The sequence below is a fragment of the Microcaecilia unicolor genome, chromosome 1 (assembly GCF_901765095.1).
Source record: "Microcaecilia unicolor chromosome 1, aMicUni1.1, whole genome shotgun sequence".
Classification (NCBI taxonomy): domain Eukaryota; kingdom Metazoa; phylum Chordata; class Amphibia; order Gymnophiona; family Siphonopidae; genus Microcaecilia; species Microcaecilia unicolor.
The window spans coordinates 484,442,311-484,467,677 of NC_044031.1; the positions used below are offsets into that span (position 1 = coordinate 484,442,311).

Genomic DNA, 25,367 nt, shown 5'->3' on the forward strand with positions numbered 1-25,367 from the left:
CGCATGTGCGGCACGTCAGTCACTCTTCATTTATATAGTAGGATAGAATGCCCATATCTTTGTTAAGTCCTGTCTGGTAGGTTTCATAATTTTGATTTCAAAGGTCTTATGTTCCTGGATTGTCTTAAAATGTCCTTTTAGTATTCTTACCATAAGATCATTGATGTAGTGTTCTGGTTTTGTAAAGTGCCTGTCTGAAACTGCATCAGTTTGCTGTTGAGATAACTGCTAAACAGTGGTATAAGTTGAACGCTGCGTCTGCCTATTTCATCTAGAAGTGATGCTATAAGTGTCTTTATTTATATGCATTAAATAACAGTTGAGATTGAACTTTGTCTTTTCCAGTGGATGTTAGAATGGATTAACAGAATGGTAAATTCCAGTTTAGTGTGAAACCAGAACAAGCATTAACATTTCAAAATGATTGTGAGTGCCATATACAATACAAAATGTTCTAATGTGTACTTATTAGGCATTTGATTGGTATTATGCTGACATTCTATTATATCTGTGTTATTTGGGAATGTTCTTCCATGCTATTTATTATGGTATTGTTTGTATTGTACTGACATTTATCATATTTCTGATAAATGGTTGTTCTGCAGTGCTGTTAATGTGTATAATTTTGGTACTGTTTCATGTTAGTGCTATTATTAGGTTTAAATTTGGCATTTCCATCATTTATTTATTTGGATTTTGCTCACATCTTTTTTAGTAGTAGCTCAAGGTGAGTTACATTCAGGTACACAGGGTATTGTATTTATGTTTTTATATTTGGTCATATGTACCTGCTGTACACCACCTTGGGTGAATCTCTTCATAAAGGCAGTTAATAAATCCCAATAAATAAATACATAAATAATTAATTGAGCTTGCTAAATATTGCGGGTGCTTAGCAGTCAAACAGCTAGCTTCTATAGGGATTTTAGTCATGCAGTGCCCTGAGCGATGCTACTTTTTTTTTTTTTTTAAATGTGCTTCTTTGTAAAATACTAATAGGTGATCCTGTTGTACGTGCAGGCACTTCATACTTCTTTTCAAAAAGTCAGGAAAATTTATCATGCGCAGCTTTCCATCTTCAAAGAGAGTGAATAGACAGCTTCTGAGCTGACCTTTGAAGAAAGGAGAGAGTAAAAGTTGCAAAAAGAAAAATCCGGTTTCTACAAAGCGTTTCTCCGTCCCCCCAGCTATCTATACTAAAGTGCTTAGTACCGCCCCTCTAGGAAACGGGCCAATCAAAAAGCGACTGTAGACTAGAGCGCGCCAAGCTGGAACTTCTGGAAGCGGATTAGCGCGGCGGCGGAGAGGTGGTGGTGCTGCGGAAGCAGCTGCACGTTGGGTTCGAGGTGTATGGAGGGGCGTGATGTCTTGCCACAAGGTATATTTGGAGGGGGGGAGGAACAGGAAGGGGACTGTAGCGCCGCTTCCGTATTCGTGTAAGGGGCGGGCCATGCCCGAGGTGCTGCTGGCTGTTTAGTTGGCACCCCCACCGGTGTAAGTCCCGACTTCTCTCTGCTGTTTGAGCCTTTGGCGTTACTATCTCCCACTCGTACTGAGCTCATCATCGGCCAAACGCCCCAGCCGTTCGGCGTAGTGTATTTACACTGTTTGCATTACACGTCCCAGATCGTCATTATGCTGATTAATGCAAAGCAACTGCAGCGTCAGGGTTACTCTGCTGCCAGGAGTAGATGCATAGATGTCATAGGCAGGTGGATGCCCCTAACGAAGCATTAAGCAAGATTAGTGGTCCATCCAGTGGATGGACAGACTGGATGGACTATACAGGTCTTTATCTGCCCGAATTTACTATGTTACTATGAGTGGGCTGGCCCAAGGGTATCTGATGGGTTCCCAAAACGTTTTGGGCACCCGCCACATGGGTCTCCCTTTCCCTGCAGCAGCCTCCACTCACACCAGCACACCTCTGCCTTCCCTAAATCCAGCATCGCTCATTACCTTTCTTCCTGTAGGTCCAGGATTATTGCTGCTTCCTTCTCCTTCTCCTGCCACTTTCTTGCAGCTTACATTTTCGGGCCATACGCTATTCACACAGGCACTCCGGGGCCTTCCCAGAGAGGGCTGGACGCGGCAGAGGGAAGTCCCCGCAGTGCCTGTGTGAATTGCGGATGGCCTGAAAATGTAAGCGGAAAGCGTGGCAGCGGGGGCGTGTCAGAGGCGTGGTGAAGGCGGGACTGGGGCATGTTTATCGGCCGAGGAGAGATGGGCGCCTTCGGCCGATAATCGAAAAAAGAAAGGTGCTTTTAGTGCGAATTTGGATCATTTTTATTGGACCCTTTTTTTTCAGGAACAAGTCCCAAAAAAGTGCCCTAAATGACCACATGACCACCAAAGGGAATCGGGGATGATCACCCCTGACTCCCCCAGTGGTCACTAACCCCCTCCCAGCATAAAAAAACAACTTTAACAACTTTTGTTTCCAGCCTGTATGCCAGCCTCAAATGCCATACCCAGCTCCATCACAGCAGTATACAGGTCCCTGGAGCAGTTGTTAGTGGGTGCAGTGGACTTCAACCAGGTGGACCCAGGCCCCCCCCCCCCTACCTGTTACACTTGTGGTGTAAATGGGAGCCCTCCAAACCGCCCCCAAAACCCACTGTATCCACATGTAGGTGCCCCTCTTCACCCATAAGGGCTATGGTAATGGTGTAGAGTTGTGGGTTTGGGGGGGGGGGGATTTGAGGGGCTCAGCACCCAAGGGAAGGGAGCTATGGACTTGGGAGGTATTTAATTTTTTTTCTAATTGTTACAAGTGTCCCCTAGGGTGCCCGGTTGGTGTCCTGGCATGTGAGGGAGACCAGTGCACTACGAATCCTGGCCCCTCCCACGACCCAATGCCTTGGATTTGTTCGTTTTTGAGCTGGGCACCTTCGGTTTCCATTATCGCTGAAAAACGAAACCGCCCAGCTCAAATCCGCACAAATCCAGTGCATTTGCCGGGCACAAACCGTATTATCGAAAAAAAAAAAAGATGGGCGCCCATTTTTTTCGAAAATACGGTCTGTCCCACCCCTTCACGTACCCGTTCTCGGACATAGACGCTCATGGAGATGGGCGTTCGCGTTCTATTATGCCCCTCCACATGGTCATTTAAGTTTTTGCTATCTCTTTTGCTGTTTAGTCTATCTAACACGGATGACATGTTTATTATAACAATTTGATGCAGCTTTTATTATGAAAGTTAAAAATTAAAGCTGTAGAGGGAAATGATAACAAAGAAAAAAGAACTCTGATTTGGAACAGCTGTGCGCTATAAGAGGTCCAATAGTTCTTGTTATATATATTTTTATTTGATGCCTTTCAGCGTTATCGCTACTACTACTGTGGTGTTTTCACTCCTCTTTTTGTGTTTGATTATGTACTGAGAGAGTTTGATTATTATATCCCCTATTTTGCCTTTGGGGTGTTTAAATATAGAACAAAAAATACAGAAAAGTGGGGAGCAACCACTGATGTTCCAACCTTAGGCTATTTATTATCAATTCAACACTATAACAATACCCTAAAAATGATTTGACGCAGTCCTGCATTTCGGTGCAGAAGGCGCCTGCTTCAGGAGTCTAAATCTATCAACTTGACAAAATACAGCAAACGTAATTAAACACTATCAAAAAGAGTGGTGATAGGTGACATAGAGGGGCATAATCGAACGGGGCGCCCAAGTTTTACTGAGGGCGTCCTCGCGGGACATCCCTGCAAAGAGGCAGGGAAACCCGTATTATTGAAACAAGATGAGTGTCCATCGTTTGTTTTGATAATACGGTCGGGGACGCCCAAATCTCAACATTTAATTCAACTTTAGAGATGGTCAACATAAATGTTGAGATGGTCGACCTTAGAGATGGTCGTCCCCGGTTTTCAGTGATAATGGAAACCGAGGATGCCCATCTCAAAAACGACCAAATCCAACTCATTTGGTCGTGGGAGGAGCCAGCATTCGTAGTGCACTGATCCCCCTGACATTCCAGGACACCAACCGGGCACCCTAGGGGGCACTGCAGTGGACTAACTGATGCACTAACTGAACGGAAAAAGCCCTTCCCTTACCGATCCCTTAGCGATTCAGAAAGGAACGGGCATGCATAAGGGAAATCGCATGCAAATGAGCTGCTCGCTGTTAGCTCATTTGCACACAATTTCCTTCCTAAGGAGGGGAAGCCAGTGCAGAGCAGCCAAGCGTTATGCTTGGCTGCTCTGCGCATGCCAAAGACAGCTTCATACACGCAGACAAGCTGCGTGTATAATAGCCGTCTACAACCTTAAAAAAACACAAGTCCAGGTGAAAACGTCCATGTGCTCGTCAGGGATGTCTTTTTTTTTTTTTTGAGTATGGGTGAAGGATGTCCAAGTGTTAGGCACCTTTGCTATGTCTCCGTCCCTGCGACGGGCAGTTGAGGACGTCCAAAATATGGATGTTTCTGTGAGACGTGGAGGAGTGGCCTAGTGGTTAGGGTGGTGGACTTTGGTCCTGGGGAACTGAATTCGATTCCCACTTCAGGCACAGGCAGCTCCTTGTGACTCTGGGCAAGTCACTTAACCCTCCATTGCCCCATGTAAGCCGCATTGAGCCTGCCATGAGTGGGAAAGCACAGGGTACAAATGTAACAAAAAAAAAAAAAAAAGGACATCCATGCCTTTGCTATGCCTCTGACACCCCCTTTATTTATTTACTAGTAAAAAAGGCCCGTTTCTGAAACAAATGAAATGGGCGCTAGCAAGGTTTTCCTCGGAGTGTGTATGTTTGGGAGAGTGTATGTGAGAGTGAGTGTTTGAGAGTCAGAGTGAAAGTGTGAGTGTGTGAGAGTGAGAGTGAGTCTGGGTGTGAGTGTGTGTGTGAGAATGAGAGTGTGTGCAAGTGTGTATGTGAGACACAGTGTGATAGAGAGTGTGTGTGTGTGGCCATCCATGCTCCTCTGTCCCCTGCCCCCTCCATTCATCCCTTTCCAGCATTTTCCCTCTCTGCCTGAGGCCTGCCCTGCAATCCATGGCCATCCATGTTACTCTGTCACCTGCCCCCTCCATTCATCCCTATCCAGCATTTCCCCTCTCTGCCTGAGGCCTGCCCTGCAATCCATGCTCCTCTGTCCCCTGCCCCCTCCATTCATCCCTTTCCAGCATTTCCCCTCTCTGCCTGAGGCCTGCCCTGCAATCCATATCCATCCATGCCCATCTGTCCCCTCCATTCATCCCTATCCAGCAATTCCCCTCTGTCCCTGAGCCCTGCCCTCCCAATCCATGGCCATCCATGTTACTCTGTCACCTGCCCCCTCCATTCATCCCTATCCAGCATTTCCCCTCTCTGCCTGAGGCCTGCCCTGCAATCCATGCTCCTCTGTCCCCTGCCCCCTCCATTCATCCCTTTGCAGCATTTCCCCTCTCTGCCTGAGGCCTGCCCTGCAATCCATATCCATCCATGCCCATCTGTCCCTTCCATTCATCCCTATCCAGCAATTCCCCTGTCCCTGAGCCCTGCCCTCCCAATCCATGCCCATCCATGCTCCTCTTTCCCCTGCCGCCTCCATTCATCCTTTTCCAGCAAGTCCCCTCTCTCCCTTCCATGACCCCCCCTCGCATCCATGCTCCTGTCGCTCCCATGTCCCAGCCTGGCCCGCCCTCTTCTCCCCCTCCCCTTCGCATCCATGCCCCCCCCCTTCGCATCCATGCATCCTTTTTTTTTTCTTCTTCTTTTAAAATGTACCTCCGTGGCGGTTCCGGCAGCGAAGCGTCAGGGAAGGAGGCGGCGCTCCCGACGTCTAGGTTTCCCTTCGCTGTGTTCCGCCTTCTTTGACGTCAGAAGAAGGTGGAACACAGCGAAGGGAAGGCTAGACGTCGAGAGCGCCGCCTCCTTCCCTGACACTTTGCTGCCGAGCGATGCGATTGGGTGAGTGTCATTGCTCCGCCCTCGACGTCATCACGTTTGACGCGTGGGCGGGGCAGACACAATGCGATCTCACCCCCTTCACTTTTGGCTAAGAGAGGCTTCATAGAACGTTGGAGGTGCGTTTTATATAGAGAGATTTGGATTTTGGATCACAAGTAGCAGCAGTGGGATTTGAACCAGCCACCTCTGAATTGCAAGACCAGTGCTCTGACCACAAGGCCACTCCTCCACTCCAATCCCTTGAAATTTGGCTGTCCCTGTTGGGGGGGGGGGGCAGTTCAGGACGTCCAAAATGTTTGAAAGAAGGACGTCCATGCCTTCGCTATGCCTCTGCTGACACATGTACACCTCCCTCCCCCCAGAGACCTGCATACATCTGCACGCAACTATGGAATGCACTACCAAAGGCCATAAAAACAATGCAAGACCTAACCATCTTCCGAAGGCTAATGAAAACAGATCTCTTCAAGAATGCATACCATAAACATCAATCTTAAATAATAAATAATAACACTACACGATCTATACAAAACCGAAATCTTATCACATGACAAACACTACCACCCTAAACCTTATGTAAAACGATGACCTAATATAGATCATAATCCAAGTTATTATTCAGGAACCTTCATGCAATACCATAATGAGGCATATTTTCAAAGCACTTTGGGAGGCTAAGTTCCATAAGTTTCTATGGAACTTTGGGAGGCTAAGTGCTTTGAAAATGAGCCTCATTGTATTCTTCTAGACCATGAATGTACACACATGATATATATATATATATATATATATATATATATATATATATATATATATACACCATGATATATTCCTTATGTGTGGTGTTCCATGTATGCTACCATGTATGCACCTTAACGCAATACCATTTGTAATTCTGTTAACCGGAAATGTCATCCGCCATTACGGCAAATGTAAGCCACATTGAGCCTGCAAATTGGTGGGAAAATGTGGGATACAAATGCTACAAATAAAATAAATAAATAAAATACTGCAGCGATGTACCTGAGTATGATATTTGAGGCTGGCAAAAAAAAAATTTTTAAGTTGTTTTTTTCAGGGTGGGAGGGGGTTAGTCACCATTGGGGGAGTCAGGGGTGGTCATCCCCGATTCCCTCCGGTGGTCATCTGGTCAGTTCGGGCACCGTTTTGAGGCATGGTCGTAACAAAAAATGGACCAAGTAAAGTTGCCCAAGTGCACGTCAGGGATGCCCTTCTTTTTTTCATTATCGCTGTTAGGCACGCCCCAGTCCCGCCTTTGCTACGCTTCCGACATGCTCCTGGGAAGTTTGGTCGTCCCCGCGACGGGAAGCAGTTGGGGATACCCAAAATCGGCTTTCGATTATGCTGATTTGGGTGACCCTGAGAGAAGGACGCCCATCTCCCAATTTGTGTCAAAAGATGGGCGCCCTTCTCTTTCGAAAATAAGCCTGATAGTATAAAAATGGAAAACACCAGTGCAACAAGATGCAGCGTGATCTGCTAACGCAGTTCAAAAGCACTAGGTATTCACTTTCTTCTGTTATAAAGATACTGGGGGTTTACCAGAATTTATCCCTTGGCTCTCATCTCAATGCTCTGACTAAGGGCTGTTTTTTTCTTTTGAGGAATTTAAGACGCATAAGAAAGTATTTTGAATTTGAGCAGTTCAGATTATTGGTACAGGTGTTTGCTTTTGTCCAAGTTGGACTATTGTAATCTTATCTATTTGGGTGCACCTAGACAAGTTATCCGGCAATTGCAAACATCCAGAGCACTGCAATCTGATTCATTTTTTCACTACAGAAGCAGGATAAAATTTCTTCATATTTTGTTGAATTACATTGGTTGCCTATAGAGGCGAGGATTATGTTCAAATTCTTTCACTTTCTATATAAGATCCTAAATGGTGAATGCCCAATTTTATATAATGGATCATATGGAATTTATTTCCAATAATGGGGATAGAAGATAATTTCACAATTCACTTTTCATCCTTCCATCTATTAAGGGAGTAAAGAGATTTAAAATGTTTGATAGACATATTGCAGTTCAAGCATCGAGGTCCTGGTGTGATTTTAATATGTTTTGCTGTTTAGTTATCTTTTTTTCTGATTCAAAAATCTTTTTAAGAAGTTTGTTAAAATTAGTTCTTGAATAAGATTCTCTGTGTTTTGCTTCCCAAGAGACAGTCTTGGTTTTTTAATTATTGTAAACTGCTAAGAACCTGAAGGTATCAGTGGTATTAAAGTATATTGTAATGTAAGTGGAGGCTTTTATCTTATTCTCTCTTAAACCATTTTTCAGTATGTTTCATTGCTCAATAGCATTTGTTGGTTATCATATTTTCAAAGCACTTAGCCTTCCAAACTTTGGAAGGCTAAGTGCTTTGAAAATATGTCTCAATTTGTGCATTTTTTTTCTTTGTTTGCATAAAGTCAGAGTCAGCCGCATTGAGCCTGCCATGAGTGGGAAAGCGCGGGGTACAAATGTAACAAAAAAAAATACTCTGTGCCAAGTCTTGATGCACAGCAATCTGGCAGTTGACCCGTTTTACTTCTCCTAGAGCACGATCCTTCCTCCAAACGTGGTCTTTAACTCCAAAATCGTGAAAGCTTACAATCTCGTGGAATAGTATCTCGTTGAGGCCCAAGGCTCATGTGAGCCGGATCAAATGCAATCTGACATGTGGCAGGCTCTGCATCACCTCCAGCAGGCCCCTGTAACAGCATCTCACATGAGTCTTTTATTCTCCGAGAACAAGCAGGCTGGACATCACCACACATGGGTCGTCGTCCGCGACGGCCCAGGAGACAGGAAGTTAAAACAAAAACTTTTAAAAGTTCTAGAAGCAACGTGGCGTGTAGGACAACGCACAGCGCATGTGTGAGTAACTTCCCGCCCGGGACGGCCGCGCGCTTCCCTCAGTTTCTTTTTCTCCGTGACTGTGAAGAGGTGGTGTTTTTTTGCTACTCCTCGTTGTTTTTGCCCAGGAGATCGTTTTTTCACGTGTATCGCGTCCTTTTTTCTATTCTTTTTCTAATACTTCAAATTAAAAAAAAAAAGTAGTTTTTTCCCTTAATTTTTAGATTTTTCTCAAGTTTCCTTTCTTTTTCGTTGCGGTCACCTTTAGGCTGCTCGGCCGTGTCTTTTTCCCTCTTTTGTGCCTTTTTAAGTGGCATCATCGAGCCGTTTGATTTCGCGGACGCTATTTTCCCGCCCATGTCAGTGAGGAGTCCCAGCAGCTTCAAACGCTGTACTCGCTGCAACCGGACCATCTCGTCTACCGACCCTCACGCATTGTGTCTCCAGTGCCTCGAGGCCGATCATCTTCCAGCTGCTTGCAAGCTGTATAAATTAATGAAGAAAAGGACCCAGGTGGCTCGACGCAAGAGACTTTTTTTGGATTGGTCCGGACCTTCGGCATCGGTACTGAGGTTGGTGGCGTCGACGTCGAGGGAAGCAGCACAGAGAGTCCAGGTAATGGCTGCTGAGAGACCACTTTGAGCTGGGAACAACGAGGCATTGCGTGGGTCTCCACCCGTCTCGAGGCCTACTGCAATGCAGGCCCCGAGGAGGCATGAGGATTCCACGTCCTTCTCATCGGTACCGAGGAGTGTCGACGTCGGTCGAAGGCTAAGAAGCATCGCCATCGATCTCCTTCCAGACATGGTACCGAGAGCTCCGGGGAGCCGAGGGAGTCGGCACCCGAGAAGCGTCGGAGCCGGGAGGACCGATCACCCTCCATTCAGGAGGTGCCGATGCGTTGGTCGTCTGGCAGCCTGGTACCGGCTCTCGAGCCCCCTCAGATTCTGGCACCGACTCCTGCACCGGCTCCACAGTCTTTTCCAATGGCAGCTCTCAATGAGCGTCTCCGGGCCATTCTTCCAGGAATTCTGGAAGGACTGCTTCGTCCATCTGCTTTGGTACCGGAGGTGCTTGCGCCTCCCATGCCTACTGCGGTACCAGAGCCGGTTGCCACCCGGGTCGACTCTCCCTCGACGTTGGTGGAGGAAGCTTCGCCACAGTCCAGGCAGGGATCGACTTCTCGACATTCCCCACGAGGACGTCGATCCTCGAAGTCAAGACAGGTTCGGGTTCGGGCTGCTCTTCGAGAGCTTCTGTCCGATACCGAGGAGGAGTGTTCATGGGGAGAAGAGGAAGACCCCAGGTATTTTTCGGAGGAAGACTCCTGTGGGCTTCCTTCTGTCCTCTCCTGGTTCTCCTCCTATCTCTCCCACCGCACCTTCAAAGTTCACTCTCATGGATCTTCCTCCACCCTGTCCCCTTATCTGTTGGTGTTCCCCAGGGATCTGTCCTTGGACCCCTTCTCTTCTCAATCTACACCTCTTCCCTGGGCTCCCTGATCTCATCTCATGGTTTCCAGTATCATCTCTGTGCTGATGACACCCAACTGTATCTCTCCACACCAGACATCACCGCGGAGACCCAGGCAAAGGTATCGGCCTGCTTATCCGACATTGCTGCCTGGATGTCCAACCGCCACCTGAAACTGAACATGTCCAAGACCGAGCTTATCGTCTTTCCACCAAAACCCACTTCTCCTCTTCCTCCACTTTCTATCTCAGTTGATAACACCCTCATCCTCCCCGTCTCATCTGCCCGCAACCTCGGAGTCATCTTTGACTCCTCTCTCTCCTTCTCTGCGCATATCCAGTAGATAGCCAAGACCTGTCGCTTCTTCCTCTTTAACATCAGCAAAATTCGCCCTTTCCTCTCTGAACACACCACCCGAACTCTCGTCCATACTCTCATTACCTCTCGCCTGGACTACTGCAACTTACTCCTCACCGGCCTCCCACTTAGCCATCTATCCCCCCTTCAATCTGTTCAGAACTCTGCTGCATGTCTCATATTCCACCAGAACCGATATACTCATATCACCCCTCTCCTCAAGTCACTTCACTGGCTTCTGATCAGATACCGCATTCAATTCAAGCTTCTCCTTCTTACCTACAAATGCACTCAGTCTGCTGCCCCTCACTATCTTTCTACCCTCATCTCCCCTTACGTTCCCGCCCGTAACCTCCGTTCACAGGATAAATTCCTCCTCTCAGTACCCTTCTCCACCACCGCCAACTCCAGGCTCCGCTCATTCTGCCTCGCCTCACCCTATGCTTGGAACAACCTTCCTGAGCCCTTACGCCAAGCCCCCTCCCTGCCCGTCTTCAAGTCTTTGCTTAAAGCCCACCTCTTCAATGCTGCGTTCGGCACCTAACCCTTACCGTTCAGTGAATCCAGACTGCCCCAATTTGACTGCCCCTATCGGACCGACCGTTCACTTGTCTATTAGATTGTAAGCTCTTTGAGCAGGGACTGTCTCTCTTTGTTAAATTGTACAGCGCTGCGTAACCCTAGTAGTGCTCTAGAAATGTTAAGTAGTAGTAGTAGTAGTACTCCACCTATTGAAGTCAGACAGTCTCCACCTGAGAGTCTTACTTTTTCATCTTTTGTGCGGGAAATGTCTAAGGACATTCCATTTCCCATGGAGGTTGTGGACGAGCCCAGGGCTGAGATGCTCGAGGTCCTGGATTATCCTTCTCCACCTGCAGAGGTTGCAATGGCCCCCCTGCACAATACGCTTAGGGAAGCGATGTTACGGAATTGGTCTTGCCCTCTCTCTAATTTAGTTGTCAACAAGAAGTCTGAGTCCCAGTACAGAGTCCATGGTGAAGGCCCAACTTCCTCATGATTCTATGGTGGTGGACTCTGCTCTCAGAAGAACCAAGAGTACTAGAGACTATGCCTCGGCGCCCCCGGGCAGAGAGTCTAGGACCTTGGATTCTTTTGGGAGGCGTACGTATCAGGCTGGAATGCTTGCCGCCAAGATCCAAACATACCAGCTGTACACGAGCATTCACTTACGGAACTCGGTGAGGCAACTGTCCAGTTTAGTTGAAGCTCTCCCTCCGGAGCTTGCTGAACCTTTTCACCAGGTGGTCAGGCAGCAGAAGGCGTGTCGCAAATTCCTGGCCAGGTGGGCTTATGAATCTTTTGATGCCGCATCCCGAGTAGCTGCTCAGGATATCGTGATGCGCAGACTCTCATGGCTGCGTGTCTCGGACCTGGATCAGAAGACCCAACAGCGAATGGCGGATGTTCCTTGCTGGGGGGATAATCTTTTTGAAGAGAAGGTTGAGGATATGGTCGATACCCTCAAGAAGCATCATGATGCAATGGATTCTCTCTCCCGCCAGACGCCTTCTGCTACTACCTCCTCCACTAGGAGGTTTTTTGGACGGAGAAGGAGTGCTCCCTATTCCTATAATAGGCGTAAGTACACTCCTACCTAAGGCCCCTCCGGCTCCCCAGCAAAAGCAAGGGACGGGCCTTTGACTGGCTCCAGAGCAGCATAGCCGCAGTAAAAGTATCCGTGCCAGACGATCTACCTGTTGGGGGGAGGTTGATATTTTTTCACCAAAGGTGGCTCTTGTAACCTCCGACAGGTGGGTTCTTCAACTAGTCCGGTTAGGATATGCTCTCAATCTGATATCCAAACCTCCAAATTGTCCACGGGGAGCTCAATCCTTCAGCTCCCAGCACAAGTAGGTACTTGCAGAGGAACTCTCCACCCTTCTATAGGTCAATGCAGTCGAACCCGTACCACCAGGGGAAGAAGGGCTGGGATTCTATTCCAGGTACTTCCTTGTACAAAAGAAAACAGGGGGGATGCGTCCCATCCTAGACCTAAGGGCCCTGAACAAATTCCTGCTCCGGGAAAAGTTCAGGATGCTTTCCCTGGGCACCCTTCTTCCCATGATTCAGGAAAACAATTGGCTATGCTCTTTGGACTTAAAGGACGTCTATACTCACATCTAGGTGCTCCCAACTCATAGGCAGTACCTTCGATTCCGCTTGGGAACTCAGCACTTTCAGTACTGTGTACTACCCTTCGGTCTAGCATCTGCGCCCAGGGTCTTTACAAAGTGTTTGGCAGTTGTTGCAGCATCGCTACGCAGACTGGGAGTGCATATGTTCCCTTATCTCGACGATTGGCTGGTGAAGAACACCTTGGAGGCAGGAGTTCTATGACCCATGCAGATTACTATTCAACTGCTCGAGCTGCTGGGGTTTGTCATAAATTATTCCAAGTCCCACCTGATTCCAGTACAGAAGTTGGAATTCATAGGAGCTCTGTTGAACACACAGATGTCTCGAGCTTATCTTCCCCAGGCAAGGGCAGACAATCTTCTGGCCTTAGTATCCTCAGCTCGAACATCTCAACAGATCACAGCTCGGCAGATGTTGAGGCTTCTGGGCCACATGGCCTCCACAGTTCATGTGACTCCCATGGCACATCTACATATGAGATCTCCTCAATGGACCCTAGCTTCCCAGTGGTATCAAGCTGCGGGGGATCTAGAGGATGTCATCCGTCTTTCCACCGATTTTTGCAATTCCCTACAGTGGTGGACCATTCGCTCCAATCTGACCTTGGGACGTCCATTCCAAATTCCTCAGCCACAAAAAGTGCTGACGACGGATGCATCCCTCCTGGGGTGGGGAGCTCATGTAGATGGACTTCGTACTCAAGGAGTTTGTTCTTTTCAGGAAACAGGTCTTCAGATCAACCCCCTGGAATTACGAGCGATCTGGAATGCTCTAAAGGCTTTCAGAGACCGGCTGTCCAATCAAATTATCCTAATTCAGGCAGACAATCAGGTTGCAATGTACTACACCAACAAGCAGGGGGACACCGGATCTTGCCCTCTGTGTCAGGAAGCCGTCCAGATGTGGCTTTGGGCTTGCCGTCACGGCATGTTTCTCCAAGCCACTTATCTGGCAAGCGTAAACAACAGTCTGGCCGACAGGTTGAGCAGGATAATGCAACCTCATGAGTGGTCACTGAACATGGACATTGTCCACAAGATCTTCCGAGCGTGGGGCACCCCCTCGGTGGTTCTTTTTGTCACTCAGACCAATCACAAGGTTCCTCAATTCTGTTCCAGGCTTCAGGCCCACGACAGACTAGCATCAGATGCCTTTCTCCTACATTGGGGGACAGGCCTTCTGTATGGGAAGATTCTGTTGAAACTCAGGCAAGACCGCGGAACCATGATTCTGATAGCGCATTTTGTGGCCCTGTCAGATCTGGTTCCCTCTTCTTCTGGACTTGTCCTCCGAAGAACCATGGAGATTGGACTGTTTTCGGACCCTCATTACCCAGAACGAGGGGTTGCTTCTACATCCCAACCTCAGTCTCTGGCTCTCACGGCCTGGATGTTGAGAACCTAGAAGTTGCCTGTTTAGGCCTTTCAGAGGGTGTCTCCCGAGTCTTGCCTGCTTCCAGGAAAGATTCCACGAAAAAGAGTTATTCTTTTAAATGGAGGAGGTTTGCCGTCTGGTGTGACAGCAAGGCCCTAGATCCTTTTTCTTGTCCTACACGGACACTGCTTGAATACCTTCTACACTTATCAGAGTCTGGTCTTAAGACTAACTCAGTAAGAGTTCATCTTAGCGCAATCAGTGCTTACCATCAACGTGTAGAAGGTCAGCCTATCTCTGGACAGCCTTTAGTTGTTCGCTTCTTGAGAGGTTTGATTTTGTCAAAACCCCCAATCAAACCTCCACCAGTGTCATGGGATCTCAACGTTGTTCTCACCCAGCTGATGAAACTTCCTTTTGAGCCACTGAATTCCTGCCATCTGAAGTACTTGACCTGGAAGGTCATTTTCTTGGTGGCAGTTACTTCAGCTCGTAGAGTCAGTGAGTTTCAAACCCTGGTAGTCCATGCTCCTTATATTAAATTTCATCATAATAGAGTAGTCCTCCGCACTCATCCTAAGTTCTTGCCGAAGGTGGTGTCGGAGTTCCATCAAACCAGTCAATTGTCTTGCCAACTTTTTTTTCCCCGTCCACACACCCGCCCTGGTGAGGTCAAGTTGCACACCTTGGACTGTAAGAGAGCTTTGGCCTTTTACGTGGAGCAGACAAAGCCCTATCGACAGTCCGCCCAGCTGTTTGTTTCTTTTGATCCCAACAGGATGGGAGTTGCCATCGGAAAACGTACCATTTCTAATTGGTTAGCAGATTGCATTTCCTTCACTTATGCCCAAGCTGGGCTGACTTTGGAGGGCCATGTCACTGCTCATAATGTTAGAGCCATGGCTGCGTCAGTGGCTCATTTAAAGTCAGCCTCCATTGAGGAGATTTGCAAGGCTGCAACGTGGTCATCTGTCCACACATTCACATCTCACTACTGCCTTTAGCAGGATACCCAATGTGACAGTCGGTTTGGGCAGTCGGTGTTACAGAATCTGTTTGGGGTTTAGAATCCAACTCCACCCTCCCAGGCCCTTTTCTGTTCTGTTCCAGGCTGCACTCTCACTTAGTTGTGTTTATTTCAGGTCAATCTCAGTTATGTCCTCGCTGTTGCAAGGCACAATTGACCAATGTTCATTGTTTTGAGTGAGCCTGGGTGCTAGGGATACCCCATGCGTGATGATGTCCAGCCTGCTTGTTCTCGGAGAAAATGAAGATACATACCTGTAGCAGGTATTCTCTGAGGACAGCAGGCTGGACAACATCACAACCCACCCTCCTCCCCTTTGGAGTTGTTGTTCTTCTCGTTTGCTTTTCATATAACTGAGGGAAGCACGCGGGCGTCGCGGGCTGGAAGTCACTTGTGCATGCGCGGGCGCCATGTCGCTTCTAGAACTTTTAAAAGTTTTTGTTTAACTTCCGGTCTCCTGGGCCGTCGCGGATGACGACCCATGCATGATGATGTCCAGCCTGCTGTCCTCGGAGAATACCTGCTACAGGTATATATATTCTTTTTACTTCCTGGTAATTCCAATACTTCTTAACTTCTGGGATACCTTTAAATCGCAAATTACAGCATCTGGAGCGATTATCTAGGTCTTCCAGAGCTGTTTGCAACTCTTTTTGTAATTTAGTCTCCTTCTGTAAATCAGTGTATGGAGCGTTTCGTCAGCTCCATTCAGCCTGAGATCCGCCTGCTCAAGCCTGTTGCCAGTGATGTAACTTCCTCTCCTGAATCCTTTTTCTTACATCTGAGCAGGATATCTTTGGGAGTGGGGAGGGGGAGTAGGGGGAGATTTTGGATTTAGCTCTCACCTTTTTTTCAGTTGTAGGTCAAAGCAAGTTAGGTTCAGGTACAGTTGGTGTTTTCCTGTCCCCAGTGGGCTTACAGGCTGGCTGTACCTGAGGCAGTGGAGGATTAACTTGCCCAAAATCACAAGGAGTTGCAGAGGGATTTGAACTGGGTTCTCCTGGCTATTCCACCACTCTACCTTATATTCTTTACCTCTCATGTATGAAGAGGGAACAGCATCTTGTTGTGGTACTGGCTAATATATGAGAATTTGTAGAATATGTGCATTTTCAACTTTCAAGTGTATTACAAAGCTCGATATACCGCTTAAGAGAGAGTTCTGCCAAAGCGGTTTAAAAATCAATTCAACAAATCAGCAAAGGAGAGTAACTACAACAATGACAGGAAATATACGCATTACTTGTATTTTGGAATATCTTCTCACAATTGTGTTTTTAGGTTGCCTTTTCATATTCTGAACTTTTTGCTTTTTCAGGCACTTTGTGATACATTCTTGTGTTTTCTGGTGTACATGTTGATATTTTGTGATCCAGGGCTGGGGAGGACTGTACTTGAGGAATTTGACTCCTGGTGACAGTTCATTCTGTGGTGGGCTGCCAAGAACTTAGATTTTATGAGGAACAGAACATGATTCTATAGAATCGGCTCTTCTGGACTGGATTGTTGGACTTTGCATGCCAGATGTTTCCTTTCTAAGCTCTCCTAGCATGCTTGAATTAAGTAAGATGTTACTGATGTGCAGATGTCATGTGAGGAAGGAAAATATTATTTGCATTGAAAAAAAAAATCATAGGACTAATGAATAAGACAGAAGGAATTTACTGTTTTTGGGAATGGTATGTTCTAGTCAGACCCAGCCATGCTAAAAACACGTTAAGGAAAACAGGAAGCCTCATAATTGAGTTTGAACAGTAGGTTTTTATTTACGTGATTTTTTTTTCCCCTTTATGTGATGTCCATATTTGTAAGAAGTCTCTGGGAGGAAAAAAATAACAGAATTACTAGACAGTAGACAATTGTCTTCTATATTGTGGTCTTAGTTACAATATCATACCCCTCTCTTCTGTTCTAAATACAGGCACCTTCAGTGAAAGTCTGTGAGTGGCAGAACCAAAGCTCTCAAACAGCAACAGAGTGAATAAAACACATCCACTATACACAGCTCCCTCAGAAATTGGGAACAGCTTAATAGGTGCTGTTGCTGCATTTTATGGCACATAGTAAGAGGTGGTAAAAAAGGAGCTAATTTCAAGTTGGTTCAGGGGTCTGAGTGCTAGAACATGCCGAGTGCATCACAGTACAGTTTGTAGCTTGAAGTGGATGTCTGGCTTGAGATGGAGTTTAACATCCTTTAAGCCCAACTTTGTCAACGCTCTGATTCTTTTTCTGCACCTCCTTTAACCCTCAATTCTCTCCATAGTCCTACAATATCCAAATAGTTGCCTTCCTGATATTCTTAAGCTATCCCTGGCACCATCAAATTACTTTTTAGAACCACAGGTCTGGTGAAGGAGCAGATAGATTATAAGAAATCTCCAGTGACCTATGTTGTCCTCTGTGGCAACATTTTATACATTTTAGGAATAACTGAAACCTGGCTAGATGAAACTGGGGATTACCACTGTTTGAGCTATGTCCAACAGGTTTCAACGTCTACTATCAACCAACACCAGGGAGATGGGGTTGAGCAGTAGCAGTGCTGACTCCCGGGACTCAATCAAACTGAGTAAAATCACCGTCCCCCTACTTATTGAATCAGAATCCTTTTTAATCTAGCTAGAAGAGAGCCCAGTCTGGCTGCTTATGGTATACTGATCACCTTATAACAGAGTATCTGTACAAGAACTCCTCAAACTGATTACAGAGATAACACTGAGTTTCCCTAGATTGGTGATCATGAGAGAGTTTAAATTACAAATTGAAACACAAATTACCACCATAGCTGCCTTCCTAGACTTAATAACAGCACTAGATTTACAGGGTGATTAATTCTCCAACCAACGAAAAGGGTCATATACTAGACTTGTGAAGAGAGTCGACATCCCAGAACATTGGAACAGCAGCGTTGAGATAATACTTTTATCATTGACAGATGATTTTCTAATCAAATTTTCTCTAAGTAACTTCTTGAAGCAGATGTCTCCTTCCAGAGTGTGGAAGGTGATCAGAGACAAATAAAAAAAGCTTCTGAGAATTTCCAAGAGGCCTGAGACTATCCCCATATAAATGAAAATCAACTGCAGCATCAGAGCAAGTTGATATTTGGAATACACACTTAGCTAAGGCTCTACAGAAGACCACCATGAAAAAGGTCTTATGCTCACCTTGGCTCTGAAATGGCATAAATCTTACCTGGATACGGTCAGGCTAAACTGTAGGAAGCACATGAAATAGTACCATCAAGCCTTAACAGCAGCCAAAAAAAAACAATGAGTTTGTCTATGTATTGAATAGGGTGCCAATTCAATCAAGCACTTAGGGTCTACTATAACTGTCACAACTGTCACTGCCCAGTCTAAACTGAATTGCAGTGATTTGCTGCATTCTTTGCCAACTGTCTTCAGCAGGACCTACAGGCAGTGTCACCCAGTCTCTTGTCAATTAACCACGTGTGCAAAATCTTGCTCTCTCCTTACATAACTATAGTATATAGGACTCTCTTAATCTGATAAGAGGAGGACCTTGACCAACCACCTGCCACTTTGAACCCTGCCCATCACAGATAGTGCAGCAAGCAATCAGGAGCCTCATAGAAGGGGCCAACAAATATGAAAGCCCCCCCCCCCCCCCACCATTTCTAATGGGCAAGTACCAGCAGCATTTATTTATTAAAAGGCAGTGGTGCACCCTGTACTAAAGAACAACTTTGACCAGTATAAACTCAAAGGTTTTCCAGCCAGCATGTATTTCTAGGAAAATTTACAGAACATACAGTCTGCATTCAGCTTTATTCAGAAACTGGCTAGATCGGGGTCAATCTGGATTCAGACCAAATTATGGAATACAGATGGCCTTTGTATCCTTGCTAGACAAATCTTCACAGAAACCTTGACGGGATTTGCCTTGATGTTAGTACTGCTGATTTCTCAGCAGCTTGTGATACTGTGGACCATAATACCATGCTAGCTTGACTGGCAGAAACAGGTATCAGTAGCACAGTACTTCCCTGGTTCTTATTCTATGTATTGACAACAGTTCATACTGTTTGGTAGCATCTCAATGCTGCCTTCAGAGCTGACTGTTGGGTACTACAAGGATCCATACTGTTAACTGTTTTGCTTGATATCTACCTCAGGCCACTAGCCAAGCTAATTTGGTCAGTGGATACACAGTTCTACATCTACATGGACGATGTGCAGCTATTTATACCCATTAAACCAGACTTACCTACAGCCCTGAATAAACTGACTGTGTGTCTAACAGCTGTTCAACAATGGGCTAAAAACAGCAAGCTTTGTCTAAATCTAAGTAATACAGAAGTCCTGTCAGTCCCTAAAACAAGCAGTTATATACTCAATTGTCCCTGAAGCAGAGCTATTTAAACATGATTCATGTCGGTAGTTGGTCCCTTAATACTTCTTAAGATAAGTTCTTTATAATTTAAATTTTTTTTTTGCAATATTCAATCTGTAATCTTGGATTTCAGTAAAGCCTTTGGTACAGTTCCTCACAGAAGACTCTTGAATAAGCTGAGAAGACTGAACTTAGGATCTAAAGTAGTGAACTGGATTGGAAACTGGTTGACTGACAGGCGACAAAGGGTGGCGGTAAATAGAATCTGCTCAAAGGAAAGGAAGGTGAGCAGTGGAGTGCCACAGGGGTCGGAATTGGGGCCAATGTTTATTATATTTGTGAGAGATATTGTTGAAGGGTTAGAAGAAAAGTTTGCCTTTTTGCGGATGACACGAAGATAGATAATAGAGAGGATACCCCGGAGGCAGTAGAAACCATGAGAAGAGATCTCCAAAAACTAGAAGAATGATCAAAGGTCTGGCAGTTAAAATGTAATATATCAATTACCTCAATCGGGAAAACACTCTCTCATATACCTGTGCAATATTATCAATCTATGATCCACAGGTGCTAACTCTACGTATCTCTTTATTATTACTATTATTCCTCTTTCACCATATTTCACATATTGATTATATTTGTATAAACACACAGGGACAAGTTGTATTGTTATTGGGAAACTGTGTTAAGTCTAATAAATAAATATGTTTTAGCAATTAAACTTCATGAGTTTCAATTTTTCCCCTTCGCATAAGTTAATATGCTGAAAGAGGAATAATAGTAATAATAAACAGATACATAGAGTTAGCACCTGTGGATCATAGATAGATAGTTAAAATTTAATGCCAAGAAGTGTAGAGTGTTGCACTTGGGGTGCCGAAATCCAAAGGAGATGTACAAGATAGGAGAACAGAGATAAATATGCATGGCTTAGGAGAGGGACCTTGGGGTGATGGTGTCTGAAGATCGCAAGGTGATACAACAATGCGACAAGGAGGTGGCTACGGCCAGAAGGATGCTAGGCATCATAGAAAGGAGGTGTTGATGCCACTATACAAGTTGTTGGTGAGGTCCCTCTTGGAGTATTGTGTTCAGTTTTGGAAGCTGTGTCTTGCTAAGGATGTAAAAAGACTTGAAGCAGATCAGTTAAAAGCGACAAAAATGATCATGGGGTTTACGTCACAAGAACTATGAGGAGAGACTTGAGAACCTGAACATGTATAACTTGGAGGAAAGAAGAGACAGAGGAGATATGATACAGACATTAAAATATTTGAAAGGTATAAATCGACAAACCTTTTTCCAGAGACGAAAAAGTGGTAGAACTAGAGAACATGAATTTCAACTTGGAATAATGTCAGGAGGTACTTTTTCACGGAGAGGGTGGTGGATACTTGGAATGCCCTCCTGTGGAAGGTGGTGGAGATGAAAATGGTAACGGAATTCAAAAATGCATGGAATAAACACACTGGAATCCTGTATAAAAGGTATGGAACCAAACAAGCTTAGCAATGATTAGATGGCAACACCCATAATTTGAAAGCAAAACCAGTGCTGGGCAGACTTCTACAGTCTATGCCCTGAAAATGAGGACAAATCATGATCAAGTATGTCTATGTAGTTCACATCAGATGGTATGCGATGAGTTATCTTGTTGGGCAGACTGAATGGACCATACAGGTCTTTATCTGCTGTCATCTACTATGTTACAATGTGAGATATGGATAAATAAAATAGGTGGAGATAGTAAATTGGACTGATGGGGTTGTGTGGTAATAGGCATGCTTTTGGTGTCAAAGATAATACACAGCTAAAGTTGCAAATAACCTTCTGATGGTCCACATTACTACTTTTTTTGATCTAAGTGGTGGTAGAAAGTTTTATATCATGTTGGGACTCTACTCCTGCAATTGAGTTTGGCTACATTTGTTGTGCGAATGCCAGTCTTTAGTCTCTAGAACAGTCATACTGGGTCAGACCAATGGTCTATCTAGCCCAGTATGCTGTTTCCAACAGTGGTCAATCCAGGTCACAAGTTACCTTTCAGAAACCCAAATAGTAGCAACATTCATTGGTACCAATCCCAGGGCAAGCAGTGGCTTCCCCATGTCTGTCTCAATAGCAGACTACTACTACTACTATAAATCACTTCTATAGTGCTACCAGTTGTACACAGCGCTTTACAGTTGAACATGAATAAGACAGTCCCTGCTCAAAAGAGCTTACAATCTAAATCAGGACAAACAGACAGGACCAAAAAAGATAAGGGAAGGACAGACAGAAGGACACATAAGGATAAGATAAAAGTTACAAGTCAGGAGTCGAAAGCAGCATCAAACAGGTAGGCCTTTAGCCCGGATTTGAAGGCAGCCAGGGATGGAGCTAGACGTAATGGCTCAGGAAGCCTATTCCAGGCATAAGGTGCGGCGAGATAGAAGGAGCGGAGTCTGGAGTTAGCGATGGAGGAGAAGGGTGCAATTAGGAGAGATTTGTCTAGTGAACGGAGTTCTAGGGAAGGAGTGTAGGGAGAGATGAGGGTGGAGAGGTAGTGAGGGGCTGCAGAGTGAATGAATGCACTTATAGGTCAACAAGAGGAGCTTGAATTGTATACGGAAATGGATAGGGAGCCAGTGAGGTGATTTCAGGAGAGGGCTGATATGGGCATAACGACTTTGGTGAAATATTAGTCGTGCGGCAGAGTTTTGAACAGATTGAAGAGGAGAGAGATGGCTGAGTGGAAGACCTGAGAGAAGCAAGTTGCAATAGTCTAAGCGAGAGGTGATGAGAGTGTGAATGAGGGTTCTGATAGCGTGTTCAGAAAGGAAAGGGCGAATTCTGGCGATGTTATAAAGGAAGAAATGACAGGTTTTAGCAATCTGTTGAATATGGGCTGAGAAGGAGAGGGAGGAGTCGAAGATGACCCCAAGGTTGCGAGCAGACGAGACAGGAAGAATGAGCGTGTTGTCGACAGAAATAGAGAATGGGGGAAAGGGAGAGGTTGGTTTAGGAGGGAAGATAAGGAGTTCAGTTTTGGACATATTGAGTTTCAGGTGGTGGTGAAACATCCAGGTAGCAATGTCAGAGAGGCAGGCAGATACCTTGGACTGGATTTCTGCCGAGATTACTGGTGTGGAGAGGTAGATCTGGGAGTCATCAGCGTAAAGGTGATACTGAAAGCGTGTGATGAGATCAAAGCACCAAGGGAGGAAGTATAGACGGAGAAAAGGAGAGGTCCTAGAACAGATCCTTGAGGTACACCCACTGACAGCGGGATAGAGGAACAGGAGGAACCACCAGAGTATACACTAAAAGTACGCTGTGAGAGATAAGAAGAGAACAGGGAGAGAGCAGAATTCCGAAAACCAAGTGAGGACAGTGTGTCAAGGAGTAGGCTGTGATCAACAATATCAAAGGCAGCAGAAAGATCGAGAAGGAGGAGGATAGAATAGAGCCCTTTGGATTTACCCAGGAATAGATCATTGGAGACTTTAGTAAATGCTGTTTCAGTTGAATGAAGGGGACGAAAGCCAGATTGGAGTGGATCAAGAATAGGTTGAGAAGAAAGAAAGTCGAGGCAGCGACGGTGGACAACACATTCTAGTAACTTGGATAAGAAAGGAAGGAGGGTGATGGGGTAATAGTTGGAAGGAGAGGTAGGATCCAGAGAAGGTTTTTTGAGGAGTGGCGTGACTATGGCATGCTTAAAGGCATCAGGGACAGTCGCAGTGGAAAGTGACAGATTGAGGATATGACAGATGAAAGGGGTGACAGCAGGAGAGATAGTGTTGAATAGGTGAGTGAGAATAGGATCAGAGGAGCAGGTGGTTAGTTTTGAGGATTGAAGAAGAAGTAAAGTTTCTTCTTCAGTGATTTCGGAAAAGGAAGAAAAGGAGGTAGGGGTAAGAGGGTTGGGAGAGTGGACTAAGGGAAGAAGGGGTGGAGGAGAGCTAGTTGTGAATTCAAGTTTTATCTTGTGAACCTTATCGTGAAAGTAATCAGCCAAAGTCTGGGGAGAGAGTGAAGGGGGAGTTGAAGGAGAAGGCGCTTTGAGGAGAGAGTTAAGCGACTTTTCCTCCAGGAACTTGTCCAAATGTTTTTTTAAACCCAGATAAACTAACCACTGTTACTGCATCCTCCGGCAAAGAGTTCCAGAGCTTAACATTGTGCTGAGTGAAAAATATTTCCTCCTATTTGTTTTAAAAGTATTTCCATCTAACTTCATTGAGTGTACCCTAGTTTTTGTACTTTTTGAAAGGGTAAAAAATTGATTCACTTCTACTCGTTCTACATCTCTCAGGATTTTGTAGACCTCAATCATATGTCCCTTCAGTCGACTCTTTTTTTCCCAAGCTGAAGAGCCCTAACATCTTTAGCCTGTCCTCATATGAGAGGAGTTCCATCCCCTTTATCATTTTGGTCACTCTTCTTTGAACCTTTTCTAATTCTGCTATATCTTTTTTGAGATACAGTGACCGGAACTGAACACAATACTCAAGGTGAGGTCACACCATGGAGTGATACAAAGGCATTATAGTATTCTCAGTCTTATTCATCATCCCTTTCCTAATAATTCCTAGCATCTTTGCTTTTTTGGCCATTGCCGCTCACTGGGCAGAAGATTTCAGCTTATTGAAGAGAAAATTTGTTTAAAAAGTTATAAAATTCTACTGTTGTCCTAATGAAGGCTAGATTTCATTGCAGTAATTCTTGAGGCTTCTGTTGACCTTGGGTGGGCAGATAGTTGCTTGATCGCTTCCTCTTCTCTGATAGCTGCTATTTTTTATTCAATGCAGGTTCTCTAGCTGTTCAGGAAATCAGGTGCGTCAGCAACAGGTGTGTTGAAAATTTCTAGCCAGGACTTGACAAATTTTGTTTGGATTTAGGAGCTAGTGGCTTAAGACCTTTCTCAACCTCCCACCTTTTCTCATTGCCATTTTTTTCTACTGAAATAGGGGATGAGAGGGAGAATCTATTTTGAGGTTTGTGCCTGATTTACTAAGACTGCTTTCTTCTTCATTGTCTAAGGGAAAAGGAAACTCAGTAAATAAGGCCTGTAATGTACCCAAAATGCCACTGGCAGAAATACACAGCAGCAACCTTCCTCCTCACCCAGTTTGTGTGTGTGTGTGCTCTCACTCTCAGCTAACCAGCCAGCCTCTCTCCTCCCTTATATTGATCATTCCTAGCCCATAGCCCAGCTAGTCCTTACCACCTAGGAAGCCAGTCAGCAATCTCCCCAGCCTGTACCCCAGCAAGCCAGGAGGAGAGAAGTGTTGAATAGGTGAGTGAGAATAGGGTCAGAGGAGGGACGGTAGAGGGGATGGTAGAGGGACTAGGGGATGGCAGCTGACTGGCTTGCTGGGGGGGGGGGGGGGGGGGGGATGTGACTGAGTCAGCCAGCCAGCCAGCCTATAAACCAGCAAGCCACTCAGCTGCCATCCCTAATCCCTATCCAGTAAGACAGCTAGCTCCTCTTCTCCTCTCCTGCTAGCCCTCAGAACCACCTCTTACTCTGCTATCCACAGCTCCTTCTCTGCGCATGGTGCAGCACGCTGTGAGTCTGAGCTGCATGTTGCAGAAATTCATCTAGTCTAGCAAGATTTTGGATAAGCGAGAGAGTTCTTGCTCCGCGCAGCTCAGACTTACATAGAGCCTCATAATGCACATAAGAAGAAATTCCTGCTCCAGCTGTAGCAGCATAACCACAAAAACACTTTAAAAAGACACAAAAACTCCACACTCCAGACACACATTTCTAGTCACCATGACAACCTGGGGCCTGGGATTTGTCAAGCCTTGCTTCTGGCCCTGGAAATTCTAGTCTGTCGTTGTCCAGTTGCTTTCTGAGTATACTTTAGC

At 45.7% G+C, this 25,367-nt stretch overlaps 1 protein-coding gene across 2 annotated transcripts in view; it reads left to right on the top strand.

The window, feature by feature from the left end:
• Positions 1-1,297: 1,297 nt before the first annotated feature.
• Positions 1,298-25,367, top strand: part of SPIDR (scaffold protein involved in DNA repair) — a 602,511-nt gene continuing 578,441 nt past the window's right edge. For both annotated transcript variants that reach the window (XM_030214124.1, XM_030214131.1), the window contains exon 1: positions 1,298-1,378. In XM_030214124.1, coding sequence (XP_030069984.1) covers positions 1,364-1,378 — 15 coding nt within the window. In that variant the 5' untranslated portion in view covers positions 1,298-1,363. The remainder of the gene's footprint in view (positions 1,379-25,367) is intronic.